Source organism: Lissotriton helveticus, chromosome 7 (assembly GCF_964261635.1).
Source record: "Lissotriton helveticus chromosome 7, aLisHel1.1, whole genome shotgun sequence".
In the NCBI taxonomy this organism is placed as follows: Eukaryota; Metazoa; Chordata; class Amphibia; order Caudata; family Salamandridae; genus Lissotriton; species Lissotriton helveticus.
Window position 1 is genome coordinate 1,638,696,293 of NC_136068.1, and position 14,262 is coordinate 1,638,710,554.

Sequence of the window (14,262 nt, forward strand, 5' to 3'; positions counted from 1 at the left end):
CTTTATGAAGCAGTCTCTCACCTCTGATTTTATGAAAGGCTCCAAAACCATACAATTGCAGTGCACTTGACTGAAAACAAGCCCTCAAGTCCACCAGCAACTGTACATTTTTTTAGAATTTAAGCAAACTTCTGTGTCTGAACAGAAAAGGAACATTTAAAAGACATTCATTTTACAAGTCTTCAGATTTTTTTAAGTGATGCCTTAATACCATCTTTGGTACAATAAATAAAAAATCCCAGTACATCACTATCTACAGAAATATGAAAATTGACAGCGTCATTCAACTTTACATTTTGAAAGCCTTAAAAAACTACACATGTACAGCACCCAGCATTGCAATGACTGTGGCATTAATACTGAAGCAAGGGTTTGGAATTTATTCCGTCACCCAAACAAGGATTGCCACCTGAGACCACGCTGAACTTGCCGCAGGGAACATATATGCAGTGTGTGTGTACATTTATGTACGTCTGTGTGTGTATATATATATATATATGTGAATATATATATATATATATATATATATATATATATATATATTTACACACACAAATACACACATACATACACACAAACATACACATTCTTAACTGTTACTGTAGTGTCAGAATCAGTGCACAAATATAACTGATTAAAATAAAGTTAGGTGTAGAATTCTGACCCCAATAGTGAAAATAGTACTTTTGGAGAAGAAAGAATATGAGCCGTATCAGCGGATTAATAAACAGATTCAGACAGCAAGTGTCCTAACCTCTCCTAAATTACTTTACTATTAGGTTGTCAGAATATACCCTTACGAAGCAAGTCACTGAATTTCTGCAGAGCTACTCCCAAGAAAAATAAATTGCCTCTTAAAATTCTTCCCTTGAAAAGCTATAACTGAATTTTGAACAGGACGTTATAAATAAAAGAAAAAATAACTTTTTATTTGTAAAGCAGGATGCAGAGTTTTAGCAGCAATTCCAGTTCCGAGAGTGGAGTTAGCAGCCAAGGTTATTCCAGTGAAGTGTATGAACTGTACCCTAGCCAGGTTGGTTTATGAAACAGGAAAGAACGCAGAAGTACGAATTAATGCTAAGAATGGCAGCAAAGGGACACTGGCACAGACAATGCTTTTGGGGAGCGATGTTTGGCCTGTAAACAATTGTCCGCTGATGTAGAGAGTATGTCGGCTTCTCCTGCATCTCCAGACCAGGAACAGATGACAGAAACGGAAGCATAGGAAATGTCTGGAGTGAGTCCTTGCACAGGGTTACCTTGACCAGTGTCATAAAAGCTTTTTTTCTCATTTTTTTTTGTTTAAAAAGACAGTCCCAAATAAGTTTGTGAATGCTGCTTCGTATTGTCAACACACCTCACACTCCTCATGTAGTGATTTTTAATAAATAAAGAACAATTTACATTAACAGCTAGACTTTGACATTATTTGATGGTTGTGATAAAAGCCAGCTCTCCCTTTTTTACAACCCCGTCCGTCACCAGTATCCCACCCATCCCACCCCCCAAAAGCAGTATTTCTAATATTGTTATGGCTTTATTTTTACATTAAAGAATCATCAAGAGCTTGCTGCTGTACTCTGAGGGACACAAACACCTAGCATTGCACTGTCTTCCGATTCCGTCCTGTTTCGGATATGAGGTGGAACAACCATGCTTGATGTGCTAGAAGAGTATGGGTAGTTCAGAGGCACACCAGTCTCAGCAGTATGTCCACTCACTGTCCTAGTCCGAAAAGCAGAAACCCCCAGGTGTAAATTTGCAGAGCCAAAGGAAGTACAGTCCAAAGTAGGGTGATGTGGGTGCAAGGAAGACGGGGGGTGTCTGTGTCCCAAGGTTAGTTCCATGGACTCTGGGATTTGTGGGGAGGAAGAAGGAACGAGTTGCCGGTGATAATGTGGGCGGTTTCCGTGGTGATACAATTGGTGTGGATGGTGCTGTTCACTCCCATGGAAATGCTGAGGCAGGCTGGGTGTTGGTTTGTGAGGCAAGATCTGTGGATAGGAATCACTGTTGTTGACTGGAACATCTCCCCCAGCCCACAGTCGTATCTGCTGTTGAGAATGGCCCTGAAAAACAATTTGCAATTCATCAGCAATAAAATGAAATAGCTTCAGGCTGATACTTTAGACCTTAACAACTAATATGGTAGTCATAGAAAAAACGTCATTACCTGTTGCTCACCTAGACTCACAAGCATGTGTGATAAACAAGGATCTGTAGAGAGGCTCAGAGGAAAAAGTTGAAACTGAAATGGTAAGAGTATTGGTGTTGAAAACCTCCGGGCCTCTCCCATCTACCAATTTATGAACACTTGGCAATACCCTGTTTATTAGATTAATGAAAAGCCTGTGGTAAACCAGGAACGGTTTCATAGGCTATTAAAATTCTAGATATGGAGGCAGCCGATTGATAACATTACTTGAATAGGGCATTTGCTCCACCACGGAAACCCATACCAGGTCAATCCTAGAACTGTCAGATCTATTATCAGGGCAAAAGGTGAGAGGGGAAGGTAAAGTAGTTTTCAAATCCCAGAATCACCATAACTAACTACACTTCCTTTGGCGCTCTCCCAGTCCCAACTAAGCATTTTCTTACTGAAGAATGACAGAAGTATCTTTGACTGCTAAGGGTCAGCCTTGTGGGAAAATTGTGCAAAGGTCAAAAGCACGAGTCAGGAAAAAGGCCGAGATGGTCTAAGGAAATAGGACCTGTCGGAATGAACGCAAAGGAGAAGAAAATGAGTTACTTGCCTGTAACTTGAAATCTCACGCAATGGTATCTCTTCAGATTCACAAGCTCGAAATGGGAGCTTCCTGTAAATTGCGACCAGTATACAAACCAATATCACACAGAAAAAACAAAACAGTGAATATTTAGTAGCTATTCACCTTCATTTAAAAAGCCCTGAACTTCAGCTAATCATGTTGAAGGACCATTAACTAGACTGAGAAGTTTGAGCAAACAAGATGTAAGGCAATACATAATAGTAATAGCCGAGCTGAAATAGGGCAGGAAGCAGGGCTATGTGTACACCTCTGCAAGATACAAACACTCTATGACTGAGATTATAGATAAGCAACTGATTTTCTTCTCTAATACCGGATCGATTGTAGATTCAGAAGAATCAAACCAGCAAGAGGTCCAGATCACATTTCTTTAAAGGAAGATGAGAACAAGGTTCCCCTTAAAGAAGGAGGTTGTGAAAAACCGTATCATACAGCAGAGTCCTTAGCTACTTCTGCATCCACGCACTAGTGCTTAGTAGATGAATGATTGCTTTTCTAAGCTGCAGATTTCCATGAGTACCACTCTTGCTTATAAACCGGATGTGGCTGCTATACCTCTTGTAGAGTGTGAACTTTACTTTGATCAACAGTTACCTGCTGATGCCTTAATGTTACTGTTGCTGTAATCTATCAACTTGGTCTTGGCTAGGTAGAATTTGATACACTTACCCACATCTAAATGTAAATGTAAATGTATTTCAATTTATATAGCGCACTAATCACCCAGGGGTCTCAAGGCGCTTGCTTAGGGAACCCGTCCTGGTATTCCCCTGTGAGATACCTCGGCAGGGTATTCACAAGGTGAAAGCCAGGCATCCCGCCACGAGGGGCCGTAGTGGAGATTAAGCAAGCTATTGCCCAGAGTCGCAGAGTGTGACCCCGTGAGTCGAGTAGGCACCGGAGCGAGAATTGTCGAGTCCGTGGAATTTTTGAGCCCGAGACCCACCGAGGTGGGGAATCGAACCCTGGTCCACGGCTGATCTCAGCTTCCGGGTCTGCCGCCTCTAACCACTGAGCCACGCTTCTCCACTGTAATACTCTCCTGTAATTTTTAAAATACAAGATTCACTTAGGTGAAAATCTATTGGCATCTTTAGCATTAAGGATTGATTTGTATGTGAAAACAATGTCTTATCAAATTTAGGATCCAATTTCTTAATTGTTGACTGGAATTCTCATAACAGAAGGGCAAGCAGTAATCAAGTTTTCCATGAAATGTGAATAAAATTCGCCTTGCGTATGGACTTGAGGGCGCTTTTCATTACTTGTGAGCACAGTGTTTGAACTCCCAGTGCAATGGTGGTTTTCTGGCTGAAGGGGGCCACCTGGTGTTATAAGGAATGTAACAGAGGAAAGTTCTTTAGAAGCAACCCACATACTGAAAGCTTTGACTTCACTTTATATGTTCCATTAGTAGATGGTACTCTGGCCTGAGCGAGGATTATTTTAGTTACTCAGAATGTCTATTTCTGCAAGCTTGCAGTGTTCAGGAGCCATGCCAGAAAAGCAAAACAACAAGAGTTTGGGTGAATTAAATGGCCTGTCATGACACAGGGGTGGATGAATTGGAAGCCTCGCAATAGGTTCAGAAGCTCCGAATACCAGTACTGTCTGATCTAAGCTGGGGCTACAAAATTGATGGTGCAGTGTGCTAGTTTGATATTTCATAAAATCCATAGAACACCCAGAAATGGCAGAAGGGTGTAGGCGAATGTTACAGTCCACGTCACTGAAAATGTATTTCTCCTCGCTCTTGAATGATGGCGTCTGCTGGTAGAGTACCAGCATTTCTAGTTATTCTGTCCCCATTGCAAAAACACTGAATTAACATCCCTCTGAGCTCATTCACTGCACTCTCCTCTTACATTCCAGAGAGTGGTTGTCTAAGCGCCACTAACTCCTGGTGTGTGGGCCGCTTTGAGCAAAACGTTGCTGCAATTTGCCCATGCCCATAATTGCTGGGCTTCCTGCGAGTTCTGGTTATTTAGTCCCTCCTTGCTTGTTGATGTCGTGTTGCCAGTCAGTATGAAAACCAATGAATGACGAATACTTGGATGGAAAAAGGCTAGTCTGTTGTGAATCACTCAAAGCTTGAGTATAATAAGTGAAGCACGGTCTCCTCATGGCTCCACTGGGCACATATGAACTCCTGTAGGTGTGCTCTCCAGCATTCCATGGAGGAGACTGTGGTCATTACAAAGACCAGAAAAATGGGAAGATAAAGTGCTCGAGTCATTCCCTTTTTTTTTTCCACCAATCACAAGATTTGACTAGGTCGGTTATACTCACAACATCCTCAAGACTGGATATATTCGTGTCTTGTTCCTCTTTATGAGGTGTCATAAGATTATGGCGATTTGCAACTACAGGAATGCAAAAGGATATCATACCAACCAAAGGTTTGTACTTATGGAATGCTGCACGAATGAAGTTCAGGTATTATAAAGCAGGCTTATATTACACTCCACCCTGGGTGTGAACACTTCTGTTATAACTGGGCCTTTCAAGCTGCCAGGGGAGCATTTGAACATGCATTTAAGCATCATCAGGAACTGTACTGACCACTAGCTCCAAAAGAGGTGTCTGTAGAGTCAACATTGCACTCGTGCAAAGGGTTGTCTCAGTCAACAGTCAATAGAGAGCATAAGGGTGACAGGGCAGGTTGTAGTATGGGTTTCCTGGTCTTATTTTCTGGTACGGTGTAAGACCTAGTGTCATCAGAAAATCCTTCTTTAAAAGGTCAAGTAGTGTTTTTGGCTTGGGGTTGGTAGGGGAAGAAGCTGCCATGCAAGGATCTGACCTGGTGCCCAGCTTAGAAGTGGATTCTTGAGTCTATATTGGTCCCAAGATGGCACTACAAGTTACAAAAAATATTCTATGTTGAGGATTTACTATCCAAACATATTCATCAGGAGTTTTGCGCGCGAGTTTCAATCCACTTTATTGAAGTTTTATTCATTGCAACAATAGCACCTCAGCCCAGCCAACGACTTTCGTCCTTGCAGACTTCATCAGGATTGGGTTGTTAGTAAAATCCAAACGTTACACCAAATGAAGTGCCAGATAAGCACCATATCCAGTAATGGATCAAGATAATGAGTTGTTAGGTGGTGTCACAGTCTCATATTCAAAGCAAAAGCGCCGGTTTCTACAGATACAGGCGTAAAAAGCGCCTGTCATCTACAGATACAGGCGTAAAAAGCACCTGTATATACAGATACAGGTGTCTTGCTCTGAATATGGAACTGTGACTCAAACGTATAAGCGGGTACTACACCACCCAACAACTCATATCTTGAACCATTACTGGATGTGGTGCTTATCTGACACTTCATTTGATGTGACATTAGGATTTTACTGTAATGCCTCCTCTTGCTGATAATGCGCATGATGATCGACTCAAATCAGATTGTTTTCCCGCACAGCGGGTGAGGATGGAATGTGAAGCAAAGAGATATAGAGAGAGTTGTCCAAACTTAAGAGTAAAAATAGAAAATGGTAAGAGACACTGCAACGGCCATAGGCATCCTAGAAAGAAGGTGGGTGCATGTGAATCTACAGCACTATATGCCAGGAACAGATGCTTACAAGGTAAATCAAATTTTCTGTTTGAGGCATGTTTGACTATAGATGCACATGCTGAGCATATACTGTAAAACAGTCCTCCCAAAAAGTGGTAGCTGTAGACGGTGGGTGTTGCATCAGATTGAAAGAATCTACGGAGAACTGCTAGACCAACATTTGCTTGCTGGTGGGCTACGACATCCACACAGTAATGTGAAAGTATGAGGTGTGGACCAAGTAGCTGCAAAGCATTTATCAGCTATGGGCATGCTCCCCAGGAAGGCCATAGAGGTTCCTTTCTTCCAAGCAGAGTGCGCTCTTGGAGTGGGTAACAGTGCTCTAAGCTTTAGCATAGCATGTCTGGGTGCATTTAACTATCCATCTGGCAATGCAAGGCTTGGATACTGCCTTACATGTGTGGGGTTTGAAGAAAGCAACAGAAAATGGTGTCTTCCTAAATGGTTTGGTTCTATCAACGTAGCACATGAGGACTTGTTTTATGTCCAAAGTATGGAGGATCCCATTCCGCAACGGACTCCGGTTGTGGGAAAAAGACAGGAAAGTCAATGGACTGATTAAGTTGGAAGTGAGAGACTACCTTAGGGAGGAATTTGAGGTTGGTGCAGAGGACAAATCTATCCCTATGTACTTAAAAGAAAGGTTCTTTCAAGCTAAATTCCTAAAGCTTACCAACGCTTCTGAGTGAGGTGATCGCAACCAGAAATTCCACGATTTAAGAGAAAGTGAAGGGGGCAGGAGTGAAGGGGCTCAAATGGCAGGCCCAGGAGTCGTACGAGTACTCCAGGAGGGTGCCTGTGGGCCCCAGGGAGGAATGACCTTGAAACTCCCCATGAACGTTTTAATGACTGGTATCCTGAAGAGAGACTAGTTGTCTATTCTGAAGGTAGGCAGTCATGGTGGCCAGGTGTAGTCTTATAGAGGTAAAGGCTAGACCCGAAACCTGCAAGTAGATTAAAGAGTAGACCATGTCCTGCACTGTGGCTTTAAAAGGATCAATATATTTTGAGTGACAGAAGTACACAAATCTTTTCCACTTGGTCACATAGCAGGCCCGGGAGGTAGGTCCACATGTTTTCTGCTGTTCTGAACTAGTCTATCTGTGTGGAAACCCCATCTGTGAAAGTAGAGGAGGAGGAGGACTTGCGGCTAGAGTTCCCACTCTTGAAATTCCTGCTGAGGTCATCTGGAAAATCGTTGACCATCCCCGAAAGATACTTCGCAAAGGAATTTTGTGGCAGAGAACCCGCAGCCAAATGCTCTGGGATAGCTGAGAGTTGTGGAGAGCATGTGCCCCTGTTTCTCAAGTTAATACAAGGCTGTCATATTGTCAGTCTGGACAAGAACAACCTTGTGAGGTAGGCTCAATGCTTGGTGAAGGACTAGGAGTTTCAGGTAGTTGATAAGAAGGCCCTGGTGTTTGGGTTCCCACGGTCCCTGGACAGTCAGATCCTGTAAGTGTGCACCCTAACCCCTAAGGGAGGTGCCCATTGTAACAATCCTCTGTGGAACTGGGTCAAGGAAAGGCTGCTCTGGCAACAGTTTGTTGGTATTCCAACACTGCAGAGAGCGACCAGTGAGGAAGGAGATCAACACTAGATCGTCCTAATCCTCCACCTGAAGTCACTGTTGCACCAAGCATTCCTGCAGTGGTCGCATTTGTAGCCTGGCATGGGGTACTATGGCAATACAGCAGGCCATCATGCCTAGGAGGCGCTTGACTGTTCTGAGGGTTGTTGATTTAGGTGAAAAAGAAGGACCAGTGCCTGAAAGTACTGGATCATGGCAGGGTTCGGATACCCACTAGGTATGGCTGGATATGGAGGGGTTGAAGGTGGGATTTTGTGGGGTCGATGGTAAACCCTAATTGATGAAGGACAATTGTTACCTCTGTGTGTTTGTGGGATTGCTGGCGGGTGGCACTCTTGAGCAGTCAGGGTCCCTGTCTGAGCAGGTGTGCGACCACTACTGTAAGGCACTCTGAACACCTGAGGCACAGTATGGGGAGTACCTTGAATCGGTAATGATTTCCGCTGACTACAAACCTGAGATATCGCCCATGAAACAGATGTATTGGTAAGTGGAAATATATCCGGTAGAACGCGTAAGGAAGTCGCTTTGTTGGAGAAGTGGAAGGACATCCTGGAGAGCGACTATATGGAAGTGCTTTGAAAGGATGTATTAGTTTAGGGACCTTAAGTCCAGAAGGGGTCTTTGGGACTCTTACTTTTTGGGTATCAGGAAGTTCAGCAAGTACACTCCTGCGCCATGCTGATGGCGGGTTTTATAGCTCCTTTGAGGAGGAGCGCTTTGACCTCCTCTCAGATTAGCCTTTGGTGTTCTGGTGGGTGGTGAGGAAGAGAGCTCCAGACGTTATGTTATTGGGTGTCTTATAGAGCGCGCGGCTACTCGAGCAGAGTGTCCCGGCGCTATGTAGATCTGTAGAGGAGACCGGAAAACACAGACAGACTAAAGACCAAAAAGCCAGGTCTTCAAACCCTTCCTAAAGGACAGCAGATTGTCTAATTTCCTAAGAGAGAGGGGAAGCTTATTCCACAGCTGAGGTGCCAGTAGTCTGCAGGAGCGGCCCCCAATCCGGGCACGCTTAGTAGCAGGAACTATGGCCAGAGCTTGTGTGGCAGAGCGTAGAGATCTGGATGGGAAATAGAATTGGACACGTTTCCTTAGATAGACAGCACCAATACCATGCAAGGATTTAAAGGCCATGGTTAGATTCTTGAAGAGTATACGCTTCCTCACTGGGAGCTAGTGGAGCGAGTCAAGAAGGGCTGAGGTGCGAGTCCTACGACTGAGGCCAAAAATGGCCCTGGCAGGAGAATTCTGAACAGTTTGCAGGCGAGCTAGAAGGTACTCTGGGAGCCCTAGATAGAGAACATTGGCATAGTCGAGCCTAGAGCCGATCAGTGCCTGGACTGTGATTCTCCTGTGAAAAAAAGAGAGAAAAGGAAGAAAATTCCTGAGCGCATGCAGCAGGGCAAAACATTGGCCAACTAGACTGAGAATCTGGGGCTTAAAAGTTAATCCATTGTCAATTTTGACACCCAGATTCTTAGCAACCAGGGTGGGTGAAGACGGTGGATGCATATCCACAGGCCACCAGGATTTCCAATGAGTGTCAGGGCCACAGCCGAAAAAAATAATTTCAGATTTATCTGAATTACATTTAAGCTGGTTACGCTGAAACCAGGAGAAAACGGCCTCAAGGCAGCTCTTGATGGAATTGCCGGCAAACTCAGTGTTCTTGTCACAGGTGAAGAGAAGCTGCGTGTCATCAGCGTAGGACACAATCCGGGCACCTTAGGACTCCACCAGTTCAGCCAGGGGGGATAGAAATATATTAAAAAGGGTGGGACTCAGTACCGACCCCTGTGGCACACCTACTGCCAATGTAGAGATAGCCGCTGAAAAAGGAGGGACGCAGATCAATTGTTGGCGCTTGGACAGGAAGGACTCAAACCAGTTGAATACCGTCCCTCTAAGTCCAATCTCCTTGAGTCTTGAAAGAAGACGGTTGTGAGGGACGGTATCAAAGGCCGCTGAAAGATCCAATAATACCAGCATCGCCTTCCCTCCTCGATCTGACACCTCCTTGATAGACTCGGTTACCTCCAGCAGTGCTGTCTCTGTGCTCAGATTAGAGCGAAACCCTGACTGAGTATGATGCAGTATGTTGTGTGCTTCTAAATAATCAGACAGAGTGGAGTGCACATGTTTTTCCGCAAGTTTGGCCAGGGCAGGGAGCAATGAGATCGGTCTGTAGTTTGAGTGTACCAAAGGGTCCAAGTTAGATTTTTTTATCAATGGGACAATGTGCGCCATTTTCCACTCCCTAGGGACAACACCCGATTCAAGAGAGGCATTAAGAAGAGGATTGACCAGTGGATTAAGAACATGGGCCATTTTTGCCAAGATTTTAGCAGGGCAAGGGTCGGACAGAGAACCGGATTTTAGCTTGAGTAGTAGATCCAGTGACATCTGAGGAGGCAGTGATGGAAAGACTGCAAGAGTATGACTATCAGAGGAGGTACACAACCTGGGCGCTAGAGTGCCAGGATCGTTAGCAGGCGGAAAGGACGCCTGAATGTTAAGGATTTTATTTGAAATAAAAACTTGCCTGTTGCTTGACCCAAGATTCGGAAGGGGAGGATTTGGGAATAAGAGCAGTCGGAGCCGTAAATTCCTTCACAATTTTGAAAATGTCCTTACTAATATTGCTAGCCGAGTCGATTCTTTTGGCAAAGTAAGATTTCTTTTCCGCCACAATGGCCTTATGATAAGTTTTGGTGAGATCTTTATACCTCGTAGGAAGGGGCTTCGTAATTTTTAAGCCATATTCTTTCAGCCTTTTTACAGCTTCTTCTGATCTCGTGGAGTTCAGCAGTGAACCAAGGGGCTGAAGTACATTGACCAGATTTAGGCTTAGCAGGAGTAGGGGCTAACTCGTCGAAGCGCTGTATAAGCCATGACTGGAAGATGGAAAGGTCATGCTCTAGCTCGCCCGTTAATTGGCATGGATGGGCCTTTTGAGGCAAGGACTGCTCCAGCATGTCGCTAGTAACTCGATGAAAGGGGCGGAAAGCCATAGACTGAGAGTCTACCCCGCTGCCGGTAGATTTAGAGAGACCCAGAATGTCAAAATTTAGCAGACAGTGGTCCGACAAGATCAAGGGTACCGACGGGGAGGACAAAATGGGATAGAGGAATACACTTGATCTAGCAGATGACCCTTATTCTGTGTTGCTGAGAGAATATAAGGAGAGAGGCCAAAAGTGCTAGTAACATCGTGGAGTTTCATGGAGTCCGCTGCCTCAGCGTCGTCCATGTGAATGTTAAAGTCCCCAAGAAGTAAACAATGCTTATATTTCATAATAAGCGGGGACAGGGCCAGATGGAGCTCTTCAAAGAAGGAACTGAGGTAGCCTGGTGGCCTATACACCAATAGGCCAGCGCACAAATGGTGCGAGGAAAAAGACAGGCAAAACCCGATTGATTCAACCCCTGTAATGGTCTCCTTCTCAACCACTGCGCAGGTGAATTGCCTATCAACCACAATGGCAACTCCTCCTCCCCTGCCCACCTCCCGATCCTTCCTCACAATGTAGTAGTTAGGGGGAAGGGCAGCCGAGATGTCAGGGTTAGAGGTGTCGGATAGCCAGGTCTCGGTGAGGAAAAGACATGCCGGTTTCTGCTCCATAAGGAGATTAAAAAGGTACAGGGCATGTTTGCCTAAAGATCGAGTGTTTAATAACATACAGGAGTAGGGCTGGGCCTTAGCCAGAGCGGGGTCCGAGGGAGTTGCCCGGCCTTCCATATCTTGCCTGAGGGGGGGAGGTAATGGTCGTCCATCCGCATTCCACACAATTCAGGATGGCAGTTGCGGGATCAGACGAAGACTCGGAGCACTCACAACCGGCATTTCCCTTAAGACCATAGAGAGTAGCGAAATCATAACTGTACATAAGCTCAGGGGTAGGGCTTAAGTGAACCGTATCTGCTGCAGGCAAGGGCGCCTCCGGGACGCAGACGGGCTTAACTTAGGCGCAACTTCGGCGCGCCTAAGGGGCGCCCGCTGTCCTCGTCCGCTGCACGTCCTCGGGCCATACTAGTGAAATAGGGAGGGAGGTGAGTCACCTGACTCCAAACACTAGCGTGCAAACCTACTTCCCCCAAGATGGCGGCAGCGCTACAATCCGCGACCAAAATCCATCGAGGAGTAAGGTAATGCCCAGAAAATGGTCCCACACGCAGGAATTACAACGTTTACACAACACAATTTTACAAGCAATGGTGACTGTGCCCAAGTCGTCAGAGGCGAGAGCCTAGGATCGCACAAGTCGCCAGATCTAAAAATTCAAACAGTGGTAGTAAATCACCCTGTGAGTGTTTAAAAGGTATCTAGATAGCAGCGCGATAGCAACGTGAGATTTTAAAAGAATGTCAGAGTCAGTTTCAATGTGTGTGCAAGTTCCCGGCAGAGCCTCAGGAACAGATCACAGATAATAACCATGTTGGATAATATCCAAAACCCACTGGTCTGAGGTGATGGTTTGACATGTGGAAAAGAAGCATTTTAGGTGCCACCCTGACTGGGGCTGTTTAGTCGGGGGAGGAAGACAAGGCAAGTCACTGTTTGGTGGTGGTTCTAGCTAGTTTTTGGAGAGCCACTATTACCTCTGCCTTTAGAGTTGTTGCCCCTGTAAGACCCTTTAAATAACCCTGGTAGAGGATTGCTGGCCCTGGGGGTGCTGGTAGGATGTAGAGGTTTTGGTGGTGGTGGTGGCCTTTGAGCCTCCATGGTGAGGTGTGCAGCGAAAAGAGCCACAGAGAGCAGATGTTTTAAGTGCACTCCTCTCTTTAGCGGTCTCCGTATCTTTTGATCTTTTCTAACGTTTGGTCCACTTGTGGACGAAAGATGTTGGCCCTCAACGGCCATGTGCAACAGGTTCTGCTAAACATACGGCTTAAAGCTAGAGATATGGAGCCAGGAGTGTCTGCATAGGATGTTGGAATTCAACCCCCTGGCAAACATGTCTGCTGCATCTAGGGCACAGTGAATAGAGGTGTTGGGATTCATAGACTATTGCCAGTCCCCTTTTTCTGTGTCCGCAAGATATTGAAGGAGCCTCAGTGGGCATGATCATATCTTGCAAGACGGCCAACAGAATTAGCAATATGCCATTGGTTGGCCAATTGCGGCGTCACCCTTTCCCCCCTGCCTCATGTATGCGTTTACTTTCCTTCTCTGGTGGCAGAGCATCCCCATTGACATGGGAGTTGGCTCGCTTACAAGCAGTAGTGACCACAACAGAGTAAGCAGAGACATGATCAAGTATGTAAATGGGGTTAGTATGTGATGCTTTATATTTTTTATCTGCCCTAGATGATAGGACTCTGGCTCGGACGGGGTCTTTGTAGATGTCAGGAGTGTGGCGGAGCATGCCCTTGAGCATGGGGAGGTACTGAATAGAGTGGCGAGTTGAGGATAGGGTTTCAAACAGGAAGTCCGCCTCTGGGGCTTCAGTATAAAGATCCGCCTTAAGAAATAAGCCAGCCCTAATGATTTCTTGATAGGATGTGGAATTGTCCGGAGGGGAGGGACGGGCAGGTTAAAGGCAAAGATCTGTGTCATCCGGTGGGTCTGCATCAGAGAAGTCCCATGGGTCCCCCTGTGGAGGGGTGTTAAATTCTTTCTTTCCTGCCCCATGCCCACCCGTGTCAGAGTGTGGGGGTGAACCCGCGGTCAACCTGGACCCCACTTGATAAAGTAACCAAACGTCGACCAGAGATGTAGAGTAAGAAAGACTCGATTGAAGTACAGTACTGACCGAGGGAAGGAAACTATGTGAATGGAAAAGAGCAGGTGTCAACCCAATGGCCGAACCCAATGGCGGAAAAACAACAATAAAGTTGATGACCATGCACGTTATCAGCAAGAGGAGGAGTCACAGTACTTTGTGACTCAAGACATTTTGAAGAAAAAAACCACATCCGGGCACAACACTAGATGGCAGGAGTATGCAAAGAATATGTATCTACAGCCACACGCCTTGAACATGCATGTTCTCCCAACTAGCCCCTACAAGCGTTCTTTAAGAAATGGCCCAAAGTTCTTGGTATGATTGGACTCCAAAGCATCTCATTGTTGCACAAACTATTCGCATGTTGAAAGTTGATGCTTTAGTGTCTCAGCGTCACAGTTGTCAGCTTCTGTAGAGTGCTGGTACTGGAGCACTCAAAGATGCCTCTGAACCAGATGGCAGGGAGAAATAAAAAGAAATTTATGGTAGAGTATGTGTTCTGGTAGATAGTGAATTTCAAGAAAGTAATCACCAGGCACCTCAAAACCTAAACATCTTCACAGATAAAT

General features: G+C 45.3%; 1 protein-coding gene across 1 annotated transcript in view; it reads right to left on the reverse strand.

Annotated features, from left to right (window-relative positions):
* Positions 1 to 908: 908 nt before the first annotated feature.
* Positions 909 to 14,262, reverse strand: part of LOC144770632 (dual specificity tyrosine-phosphorylation-regulated kinase 1B-like) — a 431,276-nt gene continuing 417,922 nt past the window's right edge. The window contains exon 11 of the mRNA XM_078655322.1: positions 909 to 2,069. Within this exon, the coding sequence (XP_078511448.1) occupies positions 1,560 to 2,069 (510 nt within the window). The 3' untranslated portion in view covers positions 909 to 1,559. The remainder of the gene's footprint in view (positions 2,070 to 14,262) is intronic.